The 20331-nt window shown below is 37.8% G+C and overlaps 1 protein-coding gene across 6 annotated transcripts in view; it reads left to right on the top strand.

The window, feature by feature from the left end:
* Positions 1-2949: 2949 nt before the first annotated feature.
* The window catches only part of PRUNE2 (prune homolog 2 with BCH domain), a 134393-nt gene continuing 117011 nt past the window's right edge, over positions 2950-20331 (top strand). For all 6 annotated transcript variants that reach the window (XR_010994503.1, XM_068176566.1, XM_068176568.1 and 3 more), the window contains exon 1: positions 2950-3072. Coding sequence is in view for 5 of the 6 variants with exons in the window: in XM_068176566.1 (XP_068032667.1) it covers positions 3037-3072 (36 nt within the window). In the remaining variant the exon portion in view is untranslated. The remainder of the gene's footprint in view (positions 3073-20331) is intronic.

Consider the following 20331-nt stretch of genomic DNA (forward strand, 5'->3'; position numbering starts at 1 on the left):
ACGTGAAGTGTAAGACATTGTTCATCCTTACTAGAGTTACAGGGGTTTTTAGGACACAGTAAAAAGACATAGCAAAGTAATCATATATTTACACATGCTTGAATAATGGCTTAAGTTAAAAAATGAACTTTGCCATGTGGACAGAGAAGCATTCACTTCCAAAGCATACCCTCAGAAGAAGTATGACATTATTTGTATATCCTTTTTCAAAACAACAAACACATACAAAGTAGAACTCTCAATTCACAGTCTAAATCTCTTCAGTATGACAAGACATACTGCAAATGTGTAGCGATTCTACAAATTTGCTCTATACTGAGTAAATTGTCACTTTGGAACACATACATGACTCCCATAGGTTTAAAAAAGAGATAAGTTACACATATCAAATGAAGAACACACTTTAGGAAGAGCCTCTGGATGACTGTGAAGTGGTTTTAGCTACTTTAGGAAGAAGGATAAAAAAAAATTCTAGGTCCTAATTCATCTCTAATTTACCCTTCAGTAAAGTGGAAGTAAAGTGGAAGTAAAGTGGAAGTAAATTAGTGGCTAGAAGTGGGGTAGAAAAGAGGAGAATATGGCTTAGGAATTTCTATTAAATATTAAACAGATACAAAGATTGGTACTCTGTACATGGTTTTGCACAATAGGATATGAATAATTAATTATTCAATATATAATTCATAAAATAATTATGGAGGAAAAAAGTTACTCAAAAAGCAGTTTCAAAAGCTAATGTTTTCAGGGAGCTCAAGTGCACTCTGTTTTGTTTTCAGTGCACTGTACTGAGGCCATCTCTGGAAATCCAGTGTGGGGATCACATAGTATTTGCACGGTTCTTCTAGATTCAGTGAAGGACCGCTTGGATACTACAATGTAGAGGTATATTTATATGCACAGATCTATTCAGTGGATGCACAAAGAAGTAATTAGTCAACATATTTTATTTACAGTGTATAAGAGTGGCTGTGCTTTTTGGTATGAGGCATAAGAACACAACTTTCCTGCCTATTGAGCAAATTCAGCTTTTTTATTCAACTGTTTGCTGTTCTGGTGCTTTTTAAAAATTATTTTTTTAATACATATGCACCAAAATTACCTTTTTAGGCATCAATTTCCCAAACTTCAGTTTAGCTTATGTAGCAAGGTGGATATTTTAATTTTGTTTTGCAGACTTTACTTAAGTGAGAGATATACTTTACTCCTTTTTTTTTCTTTTTTTTTTTTTGCAGGGCATATTGTTTTCTTACTTGGCAATACATTCCTAGTCAACCTCATCTCTGCATCCTAAGTTACACAGCAATTTCTTTATTGTAATACTTCAATTTCAAGTTACAAGTATGAGAGTATGTTGTGCAAAACCTGTAATCTTTCAGGAGACCTACTATTCTACAGAACAACCAGAAAGCCAAATTCAGATAGAGCTCTGAAATAATGTGCAAACAGACAAATGCATTTCAGAAGAAGAAATGTTCCAGTAAACAAAACAGAATTATCTTTTTCCTGTAGAACACTGTCATTTAGAGTACTTTGCTTCACATAATTTGTCTACTCAAGTATTTTAATGGAGATTTACCTTCTAGTTTTAGATGGTTATGATACAGATGAAGGTTTATTTTTTCTGTTCCCCAGAACAATTTCCAATTGGAACATATGACTATGCAGAGCAGATTATGGCAGGAAACACTGTAACAGGATCTGCAAGAGATCATGGAAGAATTAACAAATCAAATGAGAGTAAATTACAATTATAAGAAAAAGTTTGTTAATAAGAAAGCAAGAGCTTTTAGCTCTTACAGTAATATCTTCAATGAACTGCAAAAAATACACAAGAGAGAAAAATCTCAGATCTCATAGCACTGAATTTATTAACAATTAGTCATCACTCATTCCTCAGTGAGGCAAAACTTGACGGGAATAATAAAACTGCACTATTCAGGTTAGTTAGAGGGGGGAAAAAAACCCACACTGTGGGGAATACTAGTGGTGTGAAAGCACTGGAGACGCTGCAAACCCTACAGTTTATTTTCTGGTCTACTCTACACTCATTGCATGACCTACCATTGACTTCTATAGTACTGGATTCCAGTTCTTCGACGTTTCTCTTTATTTCTCTACAAAGTTGATTCTAGCCTAGACGGCTCCTTTGTGAGCTGTTCAATTGAATATATATATATATGTGTATATATATATATTCGAGCCTTATATATATATAATGTGATGGCACAATATTTAGAAAGGATCCTAGGTTTGAGGTACAGGGCAGGGTTTACGGAGGCTTGACTGTGAAACACATAGAATCATAGAATGTTTTGAGTTGGAAGGGACCTTAATGGACATCTAGTTCCAAATCCCCTGCAGTGGACAGAGACAGCTTCCACTAAACCAGGTTCTGCAGAGCTCCATCCAAACTGGTCTTGAACCCCTCCAGTGATCGGGCATCTGCAACCTCTCTGGGCAGTGCCTCATAACCCTCAGAAGAGGTTTTTTTCTAACATCTCATCCACCCTGCTCTCTTGTAATTTGAACCCACTGCTTGGCTCCCTCCAGACCTTTGCCACCATGGGAAGGGGACACCGAAACGGTCACTGCCTCTGACCCCAATGCCCTCGAGCCTTCCACTGAGCCCTCGAGTCTCACTAAACGTGAAGTGGGAACTGAGACACCGCCGCCCAAGCAAACCGCAACAGCCATCGGCTGGTGCCTGTTGCTTGGAGCCCCTCCGTCGGGCGAGTGTCGGCGCGCCCTGTCCCTGTGTCAGGAATTCTCGTCAGAGAGCAAGCCGCCACTTCCCAGGGCCTGGCGCCCGGCGCGGCGTACAAACGCGTGCCGGCGCGGTGAGTGCGCTCCGCGGGGCTCCGCGCCGGCCCTTGCGGCACGGGCTGACGTCAGCGCCCGCGGCGGCCAGGGCGGGGCGGGGCGGGCGTTCCGCAGCACAGCGGGGCGCGGGGCAGCCGGGGCACCGAGCGGGGCAGCGCCGAGCGGGCCAGCGCAGCCCGGCCGCGCTCCAGCCCTGCCCTGAGCCCGGCCGGAGCCATGGAGGAGTTCCTGCAGCGCGCCCAGTCCCGGCTGGTGAGTCACGGCGGGGGGCAGCGGGCGCGGGACTTCGCCCGACTTGCCGGTGACTGCGGCCATCGGCCTCGCCCCCGTAGCCCCGGATGCGGCGCCCGCCGGTGCTCCGCGAAACTTCTTGGGGCAGTGCTGTGGTCCTCCCGGGCGGGCGGCGGGCAGAGGATGGGGCTGGTGACCTTCGCAGCGGATGGGGCTGCCGCGTGTTTTGGGGTTGCTTTTTCTTCTCACACCTTGCTGCCCTCTAATTGCTGCTGAATAATGCTGTCCTTTACGAACCCATGAGCCCGTATCTGACAGGCATATTGGGACGTGTGAGCATGCCGTTTGAGGATTATTTGCACGTTTCTTGGGACTTTCAGATGCATCAAGTTGCATAGTTTAAGGGAGGGGAATAATACGCGAAGTCGCTGAAGAAATATTATTTCTGTGGTCTAAACGGCAGTAGCAGTAGGGGATAAGTTTGGGTAAGCAAGATATTAAATAACTGCACGATATGCAAAGATTACCAAGGTTCAGCATCATAATTGTGTCTCAGTTGTCATCGGTCGTTAATACTGTGTTAGGAATCACAGAGGTATATAGATCCTGTTCTCAAACGGATAGGGCTGTGCTGAAACTGCTGAGTATTTGTTTTGTTTACAGTGACTGTTAATCTACCCCAGACAGTGTGTGCTCCTTTCCCCCTTATGTGGACTGCAAAAGTAGGCTATTTTTAAAACTGGGATGGTCTTAGGCCAACTCGTTTTCCATTTTGATTTTCTTTGCAAAACTCGGTTTTACTGACTTCTTATATTCATGTATAGCCTGCATGCCCACTAGCTATCCAGCTCTAAGAAATGTGTTCAGTTATAGGAGTAGGACTGGGTTTATCTCCCGGCTGTTTGTTTTATCCTATGTGTTTGGGTATTTGGTACTTGTAGGGCCTTCCCAGTTTCATAGATCTCTTAAGAATCTCTGGAGAGGAAGCAGTAGTAAGCCCAAGATGCTCTTTCTTTGAAAGACGTGGTTCTTTATCTAAAATGATTTGTAAAAGATGGTTTGTGATACTATCCCTTCTTGGCATGTATTGTTGGAAATCAGAGAATCAAGTAATTCTTTAGAGGAGTGAAGAAAGAGATGAGAAAATGAATCCCTTAGTGGCTTGCTTAATATTTAACTGTGTTGGCAGATATTAAGGGTAAATAAACATGAAGTGTGTAATTCTGGTCACATGCCAACAGAAGTTGTTTTAGAATATATTTTTAGGAGTTTTAAAAATTTTTCCCTTATTTTTTCTTATAAGCAGTTGTAACTTTGGTAGCCCCCTTAAAAGATACCGCACAGTGCAGTTACAAAATCCTAATACATTTTTCACATTAGCGTTTCATATATTACAAAATTTGAGATGGAGATGGAGGTGGTTTTGACAAATTTTCTGCTGAAAAACATCATAGGTAGTCTTACTTGATAGACATTAATTGTGCAGTGATAATGTTTCCTATTAGTAAGTGGCAAACAGCAAAAACAATTTGTTTACCTCTAAAAGCAAATTTTGCACTAATATTTTTGAATAGCTTTTGATGATCAGAAAGGAGTTGTCTAGAAAACCAGGATCGAAAGAGGCCCATAGAGGATAGGTAAAATTATTTCTGTAATTTTGATCAAGGGAGGAGCACAGCAACTGAACACACCACGGGAGTAGCTTTATATTCCTGTAATGTGTGTTTTCAGAAGAAATGCAGAATTCTCTTGGTACCCTCTGAATCGCGGGAGAAAAACACATGTTTTGGAGGGGGCCTCCTCTACCGGAGTGGTATTGTGGTGGGAGAGTGTCTTTCTGACTGAAGTTTCAGTGTATGGGCGTTCATTTGAGCATAGCTGAGGATGAAGCATCTGAGCATGGGTGTGTTCAGTTCAGAACAGATCCATAAATCTTATAGGTTGTCTTCAATTTGCTAGTTTACTCTATACTACAGTGGCCTGAAAAGGGTGACCCAGAGAAATTCAAGATTTGCATTCTGCAACATGAGAGGCTGATAATGTGTTTTCCTTTCAGCTTGGTCAGGCCTTTTGTGGGGAATCGTTCTCAGCTGGTAGCCATAGGCTGACTTGAGGCCAAGCATCGAGGAGTCTTTGTTTTGACACTGATGTAAGTTAAAGCTGTGCAGGGGAATGGGTGAATGACTAAGGAGGAAGGAGCTGCTATGTGTTGTGCTGCTGCAGCCATATCTGTGGAAGATGCTAAAAGGCCTACAGTTGTATCTGAGAGGCCTGGTGATGCCAGCCTCACAGTGCTAGCATTTCACACCGCAGGTATTCTTGTTAGGTTAAACAGATTACAGTGCACTGACTACATGGTTGCTACTCAGCATGAGTAAAGGAAAATTTTCTCCAGAAGAACAGTTGCTCCAGACCATGCAGGGGAACCTATTACAGGAAGTGCTTTGTCATTCATTTGGGTCTGGATCCAGCCAGAACATTAATCAAGGCTGTTAATCCTCGCGGAGGAAGTTGTAGCCTTGCACTGTGCTGCACAAAGGGCATGCTTGTTTTTTGTTTTCTAAGTCCTTGTATTGTGTACCTTCATCGATTGTTGGAGAGGAAAATTCTCTGTGTATTATCAATTAATAATAAAGCCTCAAATAGACTATTCCTTCTTAAAAAACAATGGATTTTGCTTTCGTAGCTTGTAAAACACCCTTGGTAATTTTCAGTACCAGTCTTTGAAGTTGTTACATATAATTTATGTAGAACCAAGGAGGCAAATTTTTTGAAGGCAATACATGACAGGATATAAGAAATGACATACTGACATTTTTTCACATTTATGGCTCAGTTCTGCAGCTTTTTCTCCATTTTTTTGTAAGTCTAGTAATAAAGTGAGAATAGGTGAGACTAAATCAGATCAAAGATCCTTCTAAACCATTCTATCTTGTCTAGTGAGAGATTATAAACAGTAGAATACACAGGCTGATCAGGTGCTGAAGGCTTAGATCAAAATGTATAGCTGAACTAACATGTTAGCCGCAGATAGAACCATCTTCCATACATTTGGCTATGTCATGTGCTTGGGTTTTTTTTATGCTTTGGCTTCAACAAAATCCCTGAGACAGTGAATTTTACAGTTTTATCATGTGCTTTGTTTGACAGTGACAATATCCCTCTTTGTTTGCTTTAAATTGCCTGACAATTTCGGTGTGTGTTCTGTGATGCTTCTAACTGAGTGAATATTTTTATTTCACTTTCTCTGGCCTTTAATTAAGCAGTACCCTATCCTCCTTGCCTTTTTTCAGACATTTTAAGCTAAGGTTTTCTATTGCCTCTTCATATATGATCATAAGTCTATCACTCTGTTCATCCTTATGCCCTTTCTCTGAAGATTTTATTTAATCATTTGAAAGTTGGGGAGCCCAGATTTAAGTCATAAAAGCATAAAAGACTGACAGTAGTACAATTGTCTTCTCTTTTTTTTTTTCCCCTGATTTTCTTAAGGGTTCTTGCTGTCCTGCTTATTCTGTTTTACTGTCAGAAGGCATTTTTCTTATGCTTTCAGAGTATCATGTAACGTGAATGCATGATGTTTTTGCTTCTTAGTAATACCTTTTTTAAAGCTCATCTGACAGTGGACAGCACCTCAGTACAGTTAAAAATGAAGATGGGTTGTTTTCTCACATTTTCCCTAGTCTATACTTCTTGGCCCTCAATCCATTTACTGTTTTATTCCCTAGTCCTTCAGTGTCATGAGTCCTTTCTGCAATTCTTGTAGCCAGTTACAGATTTGACTCTCCTAAATAATCTGATATTGTCTGCAGTTTTCCCCACCTCATTATTTGCCGGCCTTTCATACTGGAAGTAATATTATTATTATTTATGGATATGAGAAACAGCACATAGCACATATTCTTTTGGAGAATCCTTCATGGTTATTCTTCTCTGAAAAATTGGCCACTTGTTCCTGTCCTTTTTTTCCTGAACTTTTAGTTCTGTAGTATGTCATGAAAGGATGACACCTCTTTTTTCTTGGGTGATTTTGTTTCTTTATTGGCCTGTAGGAAATTTTTCAGTTATATTTTGGAAGATCCAAATACAATACTTGCTTGTCCTTCTCTGCTTGCTTATTGAGTTATTTAAGAACTTTACAACTTTAAACAATTTTGTACAAAAAGTGTCATGCTTTACAAACACTGTCTTTTCCCCACTGTATTATGTTATTAATCTCTTTGGATTAGACTCTTTCAGGTATAGGCAAACCATCCAGCTGGAGGAGAGTTACTGATCAGTCAGTATAAAATTTTGTACAATTTATTCAAGAAAACAAATGAAAAGTTTAAGGTTTCAGTGATATAGCTTCAGACTGATTATCAGAGCAGATCTGATATATCACGATGTTAAAGTCAATTAAATAGAGAACTAAACATTCAGAAAGTACTTCCTCAGTAATTCTCTGATGTGGAATACTGTATACTGAAGAAAGTACTTAAATTATGTATTTTTCAAGTAATCTTACATGCTTCAGACTGTTACAGTGAAGTGGAATGACTGTGAGAAGGGAATCTATTAAGAAAGAAGCTGTAAGAATTTTAAAAACAAATTTACAGAATTGCTTCTGAGAGATGCTGAAGCAAGGACTGCCAGAGAATACTTTTTCCCTGGCTTTAGGTCTGTGCCTAATGGAGAACCTAATAATGCTTTGTATACTGGCTTCAGGGAAGTCAGAGAACAGAATGAGCCCCAGAAAGGCTTAATGTGTGGATGATACTGAGATAACCACATACTGCAGCAAAGTGCTTCAAACTAGTAATTGAAAGATGGTCCTCCTCCTGCAGAGAATAGCAAATTAGCTGGGGAAATAATCTTTCTAAATGCTATGTCATCTTCAGCAGTTAACAGTATTTGGGAAAAAAAAAAAAAAAAAAAAAAAACCCTCTAAAAATGGAATTTTTTTTGCATCCCTTTAAGTACAAGAAAAGAGACCAGAATGCTAGACCAATGTTACACCTGGCAGGGTACACACTGGACAAATGGGGTATTATGACATCAGACAGGTGTACCCAAATAAGTACTGGACTGTGTGACTGGACATTTTCCAAACTGCGAGCCAGACCCTTGACCAGGGAGATGCCCTTGAGAATAGTAAAAAAAGCTTTTAAGACACTGCTTTGATAGATATGAAAAATGAATGTTGTGCTTGTTTCTGAGGCACAGAAGAACAGTTAAGTGATGATGGCATGACTTGAGTAGATTTATGTGGCTGCAGTTTTAAAACAAGCTGAGTCACTTACATGCTTATTCATAATGCCTCTTATTTTCCTATCTGGAGGTTTTTTTATCAGTGATAGGCAGTGGTTACTTTGAAAATGGTATTTGATTTAGTTGGAATAGTTCTGGCTTTACAGGAAGTGAGAGACACTACAGAAGTGAAGCAGAATTTATTTTCCCAGAAACTGCTGAACATCTCCAAGCTGAGGAGTAAAAAAGCTTTTAAACATTTAGACAAGGAATCAAGTTTTAGCCTCTCATGTATCTTCTTTGCATTCATCCAGCAGCACACAAGGGACTTGACTCCACTTAGCAAGGCACTTATGCTGTGTAAGAATTAAAGAATATGAGTAATGATATTGACTCCAGTTGGAAAACTCAGATATAGAAGTTGTACATACACCTAAAATGGTTGCAGAATCGGAGTATTATGGCTGATTAACCTTTTATTACTTAAATCTGTCAGAAGAAATCATGCAGCAGCAGCTGTAGAGTCAATGTAATTTATTAGTAATAAGGAAAAAAGAATAAACATTGCACCAGCATAATTCTGAGGTAAATTTTTAAACAAAGCAAAGTTATGAGCAGTTACAGTAAGATTGAAGGGCTGGTTTTACAGTATCTGTAGCATGACAACAGTGGATTACTCCCTTCTTTTACGGGTACCACATAATCAGAAATATTTCTTAACTGGAAAAGAATTCAGGCAATCATAAGAAAATTATTTAAAGAATTGATGTCCAAGAAAAAAAATGAACTAAACCTAAAACTGAATTAAATTACTGCTGCACTGAGACGTGAGAGCAGTCTGGATCTATGACGTTGGTAGAAGTAATGCAAAGGAAGGAATTGTTCATTCTGGTACATAGGTATAAATATGTAATTGCAAAACAGTCAGCAGAAGCTTAATAAAGACAATATTTCCAGAAAAGTAGGTCTATTAGCAAGGAAGACAGTTTCCCAGAAGAGTGAGAGAAGGCCTCTGCATATAAGCAAACCAAAATAAAACCTGAATTGGATGAACGTATGTGAAACTGCTTTTAAAAGCAACATGTAATTGTAAGGAAAATATATTGGGTAATTTAAGAGCCTTTTAGAATTCCACTAAAATCAGACTGACTACAAACGTGACAGAAATTGAGAATTAAAAATGCTTTTCCCACATGGATTTTCATGGTTTGGGATGATAGAAATAACATTTTTAAACAATTACCTACATACCTTGCTTTTCTTCAGTCTCTGGTGCAGTGATAAGTGAAGCACACCACATTGGTAATAATTAGGTCAAATTCCGTCCTGGTTAATTTTTGGGGTGTTGAATCATTGCATATGTAGCTGACATACTTTATATTTTGTTCTATACACAAATAAATTCCAAAGGCATTTCAGTGCAGTGTAGTGGGGTATTTACTAGGAAATCACACAACTATTAAAGTGTGGCCATGATTCTGCTGTGGTAGATTACATGCAAATATTTAAAGATTGGTTCAGTTCCCATCTTAAGAGTCCCTTGGACATACTAGATTGAGTGGATTAATCCAAAGTAGTAGTATGGTGGTAATAGTTGGTTTTATGTTTCCTAACATATTAGCATTTTAGCAAATGGCAGTTTTGCATAGGAGTTCGAAAAAAACAGGAATTGCTGAGGTTTGGAAACATGTCTTTAAGCATAAGGACAGCATCACAGAAAAATGAAATCTGAATGTTCTTTCCATTCCTCTGCTGCAGCCTGTCTGAAGATAAAACAATGTTTCATTATTGAATAGGAAACAATAGACAAAGCAGAGGATTTGAAAAGGTTTCAAGATGTTGTTGAGGCATTTTCTTTAATGTGTTGGAGCAAGGAGGGTGGGAAGACGGAGGTATGTATAGACAGAGTCAGAGTCACAGGCTAGGAGGCAAAGTCTTTCCACAGCATGGCTGTGGAAGCTGGTAGGTTACTTCTGCTGAAACCAAATAATGTTTATGTGATTAAACCATTAGGTCATGATAGCCAGAGTGTTAGCTTTGAGGGTAGGCAGGAAAGGTTAATGAGCTAAACAGGCCCACAGGGCTTTGCAGTAGGTAAGTAGAGTCTAAACTGAATATAATGCCAGGATTACAGACTGGAGTTATAGGTAGGATACTTTCATGAGTCCCTTATGTATCTGTGATTTATGGTTCTCTGAGAGAGGGGCATAGTAAAAGGAGAGGGAGTAAAACCTCAGCTTTAACCCTGCTCGGGTGGACTATATGATTGTGTTTGTGCTGGGAAGGTGTGAATAGGTGTGGAATTTTAGTTTAAACAGGGCAGGACTGGAGCAGCATGGAAGTCCTATTTGCCAGTCTGGAGTCCTGAGGGAGATCAGGCTTAGCATTTAAATGACTTCATAACATTCCTATTGTATTCTTTTTCTTCAAAGAAGAGAGTCTGTTCTATAAAACAGTTAGACAGATCCCTAACAACAGCTGTGATACCACTTGTTCTAACAAGATCCAAATAGATGGTGGCACAGTAAGGACAGAGGATGGACAGTGAAAAGACTAGGAAGATTTCAGAAAATGATGACACCTGGAGGACGTCAGATAGTTCTCCTTCCTTGTTTACTTAATCATTTGACAGTAACTAAATAGTGTGTAATAGGTGTAATAGACCTAATGCACTGGCCAAGTTCCATCTTGCACAGTCATAACCCACTTACGTACATTTCCTTCAGGCTGTAATTTATTAATCTTAAGCCTCCTTATAACAAATTCTGTCTAGAGCAGTTTGATTTTGCAATGTACCTGTTTTGTACTACTTAATAATTTACCTGTTTTCTACTACTTAGGAAATTTTGATCTTTCTGTGTTTTGATTGCAATAATTGTGTTCATGTCTGCTTGTAATTGGCAGTTTTGGTTTTTGATTTAGTCTTGTGTGTGGAAGTGGTGGCATATGCAGCCCTTGTATGCTAACTGACCAAGTTAGCTGCTAAACCAGCCCTTGCCTGTGAGACACCATCATGCTGTAGCGACCTTTTCCCTAATAGTTAATCTCATTGTGCTATGTTGTGCTACACTGCATAAAAGATATCAATCTCGATAAATATTTCTTTGCACTTGTACAGTAGTGATTACAAAATCCTAATCAAAGAGGAGTCGGTAGGGAAGAAGAGAACTCTGAATTGTTTTTTCAGCTGTTACCATGCTCTTATAAATCCTGGAAGTATGTGGAGACATAAAGTCTGGAGGGCTACAGAGACAGGCATATTCTGCTTGGTGAACCTTGTATGCTGATCTGGAGTCAGTGGGATGGGTAGAAAGAGGAAAACTTCCCTTTGATGAGAAGCATAATTCCTCTGGAATTCTGCTTTGAATATATTTGTCTTTTTCTGAAGCGGTGATAAATGGTAAACTTTTGAACACTTTCAGGGACAGTCCTAAATATAGACAGTTGGCAAATAACGAGTTGACTAAGTCAGCAGCCTTTCTTTGACTTAGAAAATGTTTCAGCATTCAGTCAAAGTCATTTGCGGGCCTGGCTGTGTTACAGCTGAGTCGCATGGAGTACTGTGATGGTTTAACCTGCTGGAAAAGTAAGCTGCTGTGTTTGACAATGCCTGTATGCAGTCCACATAAGTTTCATATAGTTTACTTAGTTTTCTTACAGATAAGTCTGTTTGAGACTTTATCCTTAGCAGTCACATTACTTAGAAGAACAAATGGCTTTTTGTGATATCTTGAGAATTGTGTCTATAAGGCAGTATTTAGGACTATATGAAATCTTGGAAAGGTTAGTCTGCAGGGTTCCTGCATGTCTCTTTTACATGTTTAATTAAGTAAATAGCCATATACAGTTAAAAGACCAGATATGATTTAACCCCCCATTTCACTTCCAGTCTCGTTCTGGTTTTGGATTTGGTTCTGTGCTTCTTTGATTTTTAAATTTTAAAAAAATTTAACTAACATAAAAATGGCAATAACCCATTCAATTTAAATAATTGTAGCTCAGAAAACAAACAAAATAATCTTTTTTTGCAAAGATGGACTTGACTCTTCTTTCTCTCGATTTATTGAAATAGGATGTTTGGTAATTTTTTGACTAGCAAAAATACTGTAATTCAAGTTTACCTGAATTACAGACTTTTTTAAAATTCAAAATGAATTGCTCAATCTGTGCGGGGTTTGGAGACAAAATGGCATCACTAGGGCATTCATTGTCTGTGGTGTGCATTTGTCTCTGTGACAAGATGGGACTGTAGAGGCTGATGATAGATAAACTCTGCAGTTGCTGCAAACAGTATTAAAATTTTGAAACTTGGCTACTTTTTTACAGAAAATTAATTTTTGTATGGAAGGAAGAGGTATGGGATGTTTTTGCATGATTCTTTGCTTTCTGCATATTCTAAAAGGCAAACTGCATAAACTTCTATAAAGACAGTTCCCTGCTACTGTGAGGATACCTTCCCTTCCTTGAAAATTTGATGCACACTAGAACTTCAGCACTGACAGTCCTAGGACAAGAATAAAAAGGTTTTATTGATTGATGTGGTATAACTATGCACTAAAGCCTTCATTCCAGGGGTAAGGGGGTGGTGTAGATTGAAATTCTAGTCCTTGATTGCCAGAGACGCTTATATCCTGTTTAAATCACATGTGAAAATGAATGAAATAATCTAATGTTAGCTATTTGTTAACATCTTAAAAAACATTGCACAGTTTTTAACTGTCACCTTTTGTGCAGTGGAAGAGGAATTTCTGAGGCTGGGTCAGACGTATTTTGCTTGATCTGTTTTGCAAAGTTTGTGCAATAGTTGTGGTATGGTATGAGCCTGTCTCAATGTCAAGATGTTGAGCCTTCATTTGAAAAACCAATCAAAGTAGCCGTCAACTTCCCACCTCTGCTCCATATGATAATTAAACCAGTTATAATCTCATGGCCTGAAAAGATAATCTGTTTACATATTCTAAGTAAAACAAAAGTTACAGTTGAAAAAGAAAATTAACTGCTCTAAAGAAATATTTTTATTTAAATTTAGGTACATGTGAAGACTATGAACACTACTTCCTCTCAAAAATGCTGAGATCTTCTTTACATTTATACTGGGTAAAACTGAAGAGAGTGGCCTCGTTATGCAAAAATAGAACACTAAATATAAAAATGCTTTCTTTTAATGTCGACAGCAATAAGCCGATGAACTTACCTTCTTATGTCCTTTTCTCCTCAACTTTGTAGGTTGCAAAGAGGCTGAAGTAATGAGACACTTACTTATATTTTTATTTTGCTTTTCCTTTCACCTATTTTTTTCTTTCTCCTCATTGTCCTTTCCAAGCACTACAATACTCAACAGGCAGAGCTATGATACTGCCATGTTGCTTTTAAGAGTAGGGGTGTGTACAGTATGTGTGAAATTAGTATAGATTCTCAGTAAATTTCAACAATTTCAGGACACTGCAGTGTAAGTACTTTGTGATTCTTCATCAGTGCTGGTGATACTGTAGTTTGTCTTTTCCTTCTGTGCCAGTGATTGAGCTACAGATGCATTTAGTCATACATTTTATGTTTTAGGATAAATTAAAACATTTGGGATGTGGTTGTTTCTGAACTGCCATTTTAAGTTCTACCTTACAACATGCTGTCTTTTGCTAAAAAAACAGATCATCCTATCAGCTTCTGCATTTTGCTGCACTGAAAAATAAGCAAAGATGCTAAATAATATGTGAAATGATATTCTACATAGTTCTAGCTCTGCTTGTTTGCATGTGTCCTCCATTGTTAACTGAGTGCTTCATTACTTACCTTTTAAATTAGTTAGAATTTGTTTAAGTCTTTGCACAATTCAAATTTTCAGACCCCAAATCAGAGCTACTTGTTGATGTTGTGGCAAAAGCAACCTAGTTAGTTGCCCTATTAAGTAGTGATTAGAATTTAGCTGTTTTTCTTCCAACCAGATAGTAATTACTGATACTGAATTAACAGCAGTCTGTAGGAGCAGAATCTGCTCTCTGCTTTCATAAATCAGAAGTGGTTTATATTTCATGTAATTGTTTCAGCCACAGTAAAATATCAGAAGCTACAGCTGGAGTAGTAATCTGATGTGTTCTGTCGAATTTGAAAACTCAGAGGATGATTGAATTACAGGCATTGTAAGGTATAAGCATCTCTCTCAGATGCGTGAAAATCTCTGTTACACATCTATTGCATTGTGAGAACGTGGTACTCACTTTAAAGCATGGATTTGGATTTTAATGTTTCCAAAGTGACTACATAGATTCTTTAGGAAGAGACTATATATGATAGCCAAAGAAAGTGAGACTGAAGAAGATGGAAAGGGGCTGCAAACACTGAGTGTTGTTGTCCTACCTGGCATCTCAGCCTTAGCAGTTTTCACTTAGTCCACAATATTAAATTACCACTTTGATGTAGGTCACTTGTACACTCATACTCTCTGTTGCTTGGACACACAGAGAGAAACAGAAACCCTAGGGAGTCTGTTTCTAGACATTGTTGAGATAGGCAAGAAAATTTCTGAGGTGAAGGGACTAGAGACTTTACTGAATAAGACTGGTCAAGTTGGAATCTTTGATACGTATTAGAAACACTGACCTCTTTGGTAAATTTGCTCCTCTAAGGAAGGAGGAAACTAGGCTTTCCTTATGCCCATATGGCATGCTATATTGATTTTCTGACAAACGCTGTTGAAGAAATAAAGTACTGTTAATGCTCTATTTTCACTTTGATTTGAAGGAAAAACTTGAGGGCCTCGGGGGCAAGACTTCAAAGGAATATCTGAGGTCACTTGGTTTGCTCAGCTTGAGGGAAGAGAAGGCTGAGGCAAGACACGGGGTGGTGGCGGGGGAGCTGCTGATCTCTCCTTGTGAGTCGTGATAGATCATAAGGAAATGGAGTGAACCTGTGCCAGAGGGTGTTCAGACTGGACATTAGAAAGGTTCTTTGCTTAAAGAGAGGGTGGTCAGTTACTGGAAATGGCTTCTCATGGAAGTGTTCATGGCATCAAATCCTCTCAATTCACGGAGAGTCTAGTCATCTAGTTTAGTGTTGGTTAGTCCTGCAGGAATCAGGGAGTTGCACTTGATGGTCCCATGAATACCCTCCAACTTGAGATATTCAATGAATTTATGATTCTGTGAAATATGGAGAGCTTTTATTTTTTCCTTTGAAACAAAAAGAAGTATGGTAAACATTTTTTTCCAAGCTCTTCTACAAAATCTAAAATAGATCTGGTTTCTTTATGATCATAGTTTGATATACTCTTGCATATATTTTCAAGCCTGAGTATTAGTAAGTGTGTAATTAACAGATAGACTCAGAGCATCACAGATTCTTGAGAAAGCACTTTAAGTCAACTGGCTTGTCATTTTTTGACAGGAAGGAGAGGACAAGCTCCATCCCTCAGAGATCCTGGCAGAAGACGCAGCTGCAGTAGGTGATGGGATGACATTGAGACAGTTATAGCTGTAGGACTGTTTATCTTCTTATCTTCATATTAAAATATTTAGCCCATATACTTTTTTTTTTAATTGGTTGGTTGGTTTTTTTTTGGAAGAGTAAATCTCCACAGCATTTCTTTTGAGGACTCATTACTCCTTTACACATTGTTGAATGTTTAGAAAGTACCTCATTTTTGCAGTAAGTTGGTGTGAACTAGTTTGGTATGTGATAGAAGAGCATGTTGTCTGCACTGAGAGTTAGAAACCACTTCTGTAATAAAAATAAGCAGAAGTCTGTAGAAATAAATAACAGGGCAAGGGAATTTTCTTGTACTTTCTGCATCTTTGCGGAAATGCTTGGGTACTTCCAAGTAGCTCCATTCTCTCCTGTTTGTTAACACTGATTACTGTTTTGAACAAGAATATGGTGTGACACACTGTAGTTAGGGACAGATGGCTGGAAATTAGAGAAACTTATTTGATGTAATTGCTATGTAAGACAGGGTCAGGGCTGGGGACTGAATATGCACACACACAAACCCTCTTGGCCCCAGCCAAACAAAAAACAACTAACCAAAAAAACCTCCAACCAAAACAAAAAAACTCAAACAAAAATATCCCTGTACACCTTTCCTGCCCCCAAAAAATACTCCATAGCGATTAATAAATCAAAACCCCGAAAAAGGCAGAAGTGAAAGTAGAATGGTAAAATGTATTGAATGCAGAATTGTCCTAGTTAGTTTCTGATTCTGTCAAAAGTCTAAATAAACTTGCAAACTTAACTTGAATCATGCAAACTTATTTTCACTACACTTACGTACTTTGTCTGCAGTTTTTGGTTGCTATTGTTAGGGAGTGTTCCAGCTTTACATAATTGCAACTGTTTCTGAGGGTATTTAATTAATATAAACCAACATACATAAAGTTTAAAATAGCTCAGACCCACTGAGCTTTAGTAGCTGGGTCTTTTTCCTTTTTAGCTCTTAGACAAACACCTGCATAAATTAGATAGTTGTACTGGGAGGCCAGAGAGCAATGTAAATCAAGGGAATAAAATGTCAGTTGAAAACAAGAGTGTTTCCAGTCACAGACAGATGAGTTTTCCCTTTTCTCTCATCTTCGGTGCTCATAGCTTCCCCTTTGGAATGATCTGTGGGAAGAAAAGTTTCTGTTGTTTCTTAAGAAAGCCATTCTGAGCCACAATGTTACTTCTGTTTTTGACAGGGTGGTTTGTCATGCAGCACCTAATACTTTTTCCCCTTTTCCTTTGTCCCCTTTTCCTTCTTGTGTTTCAGAATGTGTATATGGAGACTCTGCTGGTTTAATTTTTGAATACTGATCATTCTCTTAGTATCAGTTAGCCAAGACGGATGAAGGAATTACTTAGAGGTGGTATCTGTCATCTCTGTCTGACTGTTTGCAAAATATTCCAATGTATCCAAAACAGATGGCAGATTTTTCTGAGGTGTTAAATATTTATCAAAAATTCTTGTAATTTAAATATTTTCTACTGCATTCTCTGAATGTTGTTTCTATGCTGAAGCATTAAAAACCAGCATTTTAAGCTGAAAAGAGAATTCCTGTATGAAGAGCAATTAGGTGTAGGTTTCATTTAACTATGTTATGAACTTTCATTGTGTTGTGTGTTTTTAAATGGTATTTGGAGTTTCATCTTATTGCTAAGTACCACTATTGCTTTGTATGCCATTGACTTCACAGACTAATTGTCAGCAGAGTAAGAATTGCAGATTTTATGCTAATGTTGTGTTAAGCATATTATACGGCCCAAATGCTTCATAGTATACCTTTCTTAACAAAACAGGTAATTTAAGTCATGCTTTTATTAAAACATGTATATATGTTGATATTGGTATATCATACAGGCTGGTTTGAAGGAAAAAATAAAGAAAATATAAACTTTTTATTTTGGTGCTAATTGGGATACTAACTACCATAATTTTTAACATCCTAGTTCCCCAGATTAATGGATGTCATTACAATGTATTTGTAAAACTGGCCTTTATATCACAGTAATGTAAAATTCATGTGGTTTCAGTGAGTGTGGATCTCCAGACAGGCATAGCAGTCTATTTTCATAAGTAGACCTCATTCTCAATATTTGCTTCTCATACATTGCTGTGTGTAATAGATTACTCAAATCACAGACCCTCTGTGGGTTTCTATAAATTTAAAAAGCTTGCTAATATCTTGTAATCTTGTAGTAGAGTATCTCAAAACTCTTTTAAGTCAGTGTGTTTTTTTAATGATACGACATGCTTTTTTTATTCAGAAGTGGCAATATATATGTTGGTGTTTATATATATATGAACTGTGTCTAAAGCTAGGGATTAAATGTTCAAATATGACTGAATGTAATTATATTACCATTGTACCATATCCTCTTTGGCTGATGCTAAGAAAAGTTATTGTTCTACTTAGCTGGTGAAAGAAAGGAAAGAATTATGTTTTGTTTATTTTTAATAGACTTTCCTAATTCCATTAATGCTGAACAGATACCCTTTCAACAGCAGTACAAGGCCAGGATATGCTTCCCATATAAAGGAAAGAAAGCTACATGTAGTTATTCTATTAGTTCTTTTAGTGAAAAATACTTACATTACACAAAATACTGTGTAATTGTCCTCTGATATGCTGAGATGTATGCAATTAACTAAGGAGAAATGATAAGCTAAAATAACACCAGTCTGAGAGCAGAAAGTGACCTTACACTGCAAAGCCATGAAATCATCACCAGTTTCTAATGTTACCACTGTTCCTGGTCTGACAAGTGTTTATCTGGATGCTTGGTAGTATCTCCAAGGGCAGTGAATCCCTTTAACATCTTGAACACATTGAGGATACAGAGAGATTTTAGTTCACGTGTTGTAGCATTCTTATGACTGGAAATATAGGAATTGTCTTATTGGCACAGAATGCATGTCTGTGAGTTGGAGTAAGTTGTGCTGCTAGTCACTGAGGTGAGGTTACAATTTTAGGTGCCCTACCAGTATCCTCAGAGTTTACCAGTAGGAAAATCTGGGCCTGGATGCTGTGAGCACCCTTGTGCATAGGTGTTTTGGCTTGTATATGTCCCTTTTATGGACATAGAGGTTTTGGTTTTGTTTGTGGGTTTTTGTGTGAATTTTTGCTTTGTTTTTGGTTTGGGTGGGGGGGAGGGTATGTTTTTATTAGTTTGTGTTTGGTTTTTCTTGTTATTGTTTGTATGTTTGGGTATTTGTGTGGTTTTTTATTTGGTTTGAGTTTTGTTTATTAGTTGGTTGAAGGTTTTTTTACCTCCACTTCCAGACACCTAAGACCGAGGAAGGATTGTTGTACCTTGGATTTTTTTACATTCTGAATTAGAGTTTAAGCAAGTTTGAGCTCTGTGGTTTATTGGAAGTAAGCCAAGCCTGAGAAGAAGATTTTTCTTTGCTAGCTTACATACCTCTCCTTATCTTTGGATCATTTGTTCTTAACTGCAGTAGCCTTAGAAATCCATGGAGATTTCTTTTCCTGACAGTGTCCTCTCTGATGGAAAATCAAGACCTTGACTGTTGAAGAAAATCTAGCAAGTCTCTCTGTGGGAGAGGGCACAGATATCAGTGATTTTCATAGATTAAAAATACATGATAGTGTCTTCAGTGCAAAACTAGGATATATTGAAAGGTGAAAGTTGAAATATTAATGTAATTTACTTTGTTTGTTGTAACCATATATTTAAAAAAATATTTCTTGTCTTTTGAATTAGCAAGGGCAGCAGATTTGCCAGGGATGATGAATTACCTGTTTTGGTGTTAAGTAAGAGGATTCAGCAAAAATCATTGAGAACAATGTCTTAATCAGTCATTAATGTCTCCTCATATGAGAATTTGTCATTTATATCTCCTGTTTCCTTATGCTTAATAAAATTTTAAATAATACATATTGAAAACCTTAATGTGAAATAGTGAAAACCTATAATCTTCATTGTAAATAGTGTTTGCAGTATCATCGTATGTATGTTAGTTCAAGATGTCATTGGCACAATACAAGAGTAGTAAAATAGGAGTCTTTCCCAGAATATGTAATCTCAAGGTTCTTAATCTTCTTTGTAATATTTCTAATGAGCACTGTGGTGCCTTGTGGGACTTTACCTACTGCAGTGCTGAACTCTGAAGTGGAAGAAGGAATGGGAACTGCAAGTTTGAGCATATTTCCTCCAATAGGTCTTTCCCAACTTGCTTTGGGAATGAAGTAATCATGATTCTACCTACCGATTAACTTTTTGCTTTAAAGTGATTGTTATTTATTCCATTTCTTTTACTATTTAACGTTGTCAATTGTGATAGACACTTACAAGGATTAGATACACTGTTTTCCCTGATGCAAAAAATTTTCATAGAAAAACTTATAAGTCCCTGCTAAAACTTGTTTTTTCGCTGAAAAATCATATATCCTCAGCAGTATTTTAAATGTTTTTCCTGAAACCCAAACATTCTGTTTCAGTTTCCTACCTTTTTCTCATTGAATATTAAAAGAGGAAGTTTTAAAATGGAATTAGGATTAGTGTTGCATTACTTCAAATAGGAATATTTGTGGGGTTATTTTTTCAGGACTGTATATTACCTGC

Source organism: Anomalospiza imberbis, chromosome Z (genome assembly GCF_031753505.1).
Source record: "Anomalospiza imberbis isolate Cuckoo-Finch-1a 21T00152 chromosome Z, ASM3175350v1, whole genome shotgun sequence".
Lineage (NCBI taxonomy): Eukaryota > Metazoa > Chordata > Aves > Passeriformes > Viduidae > Anomalospiza > Anomalospiza imberbis.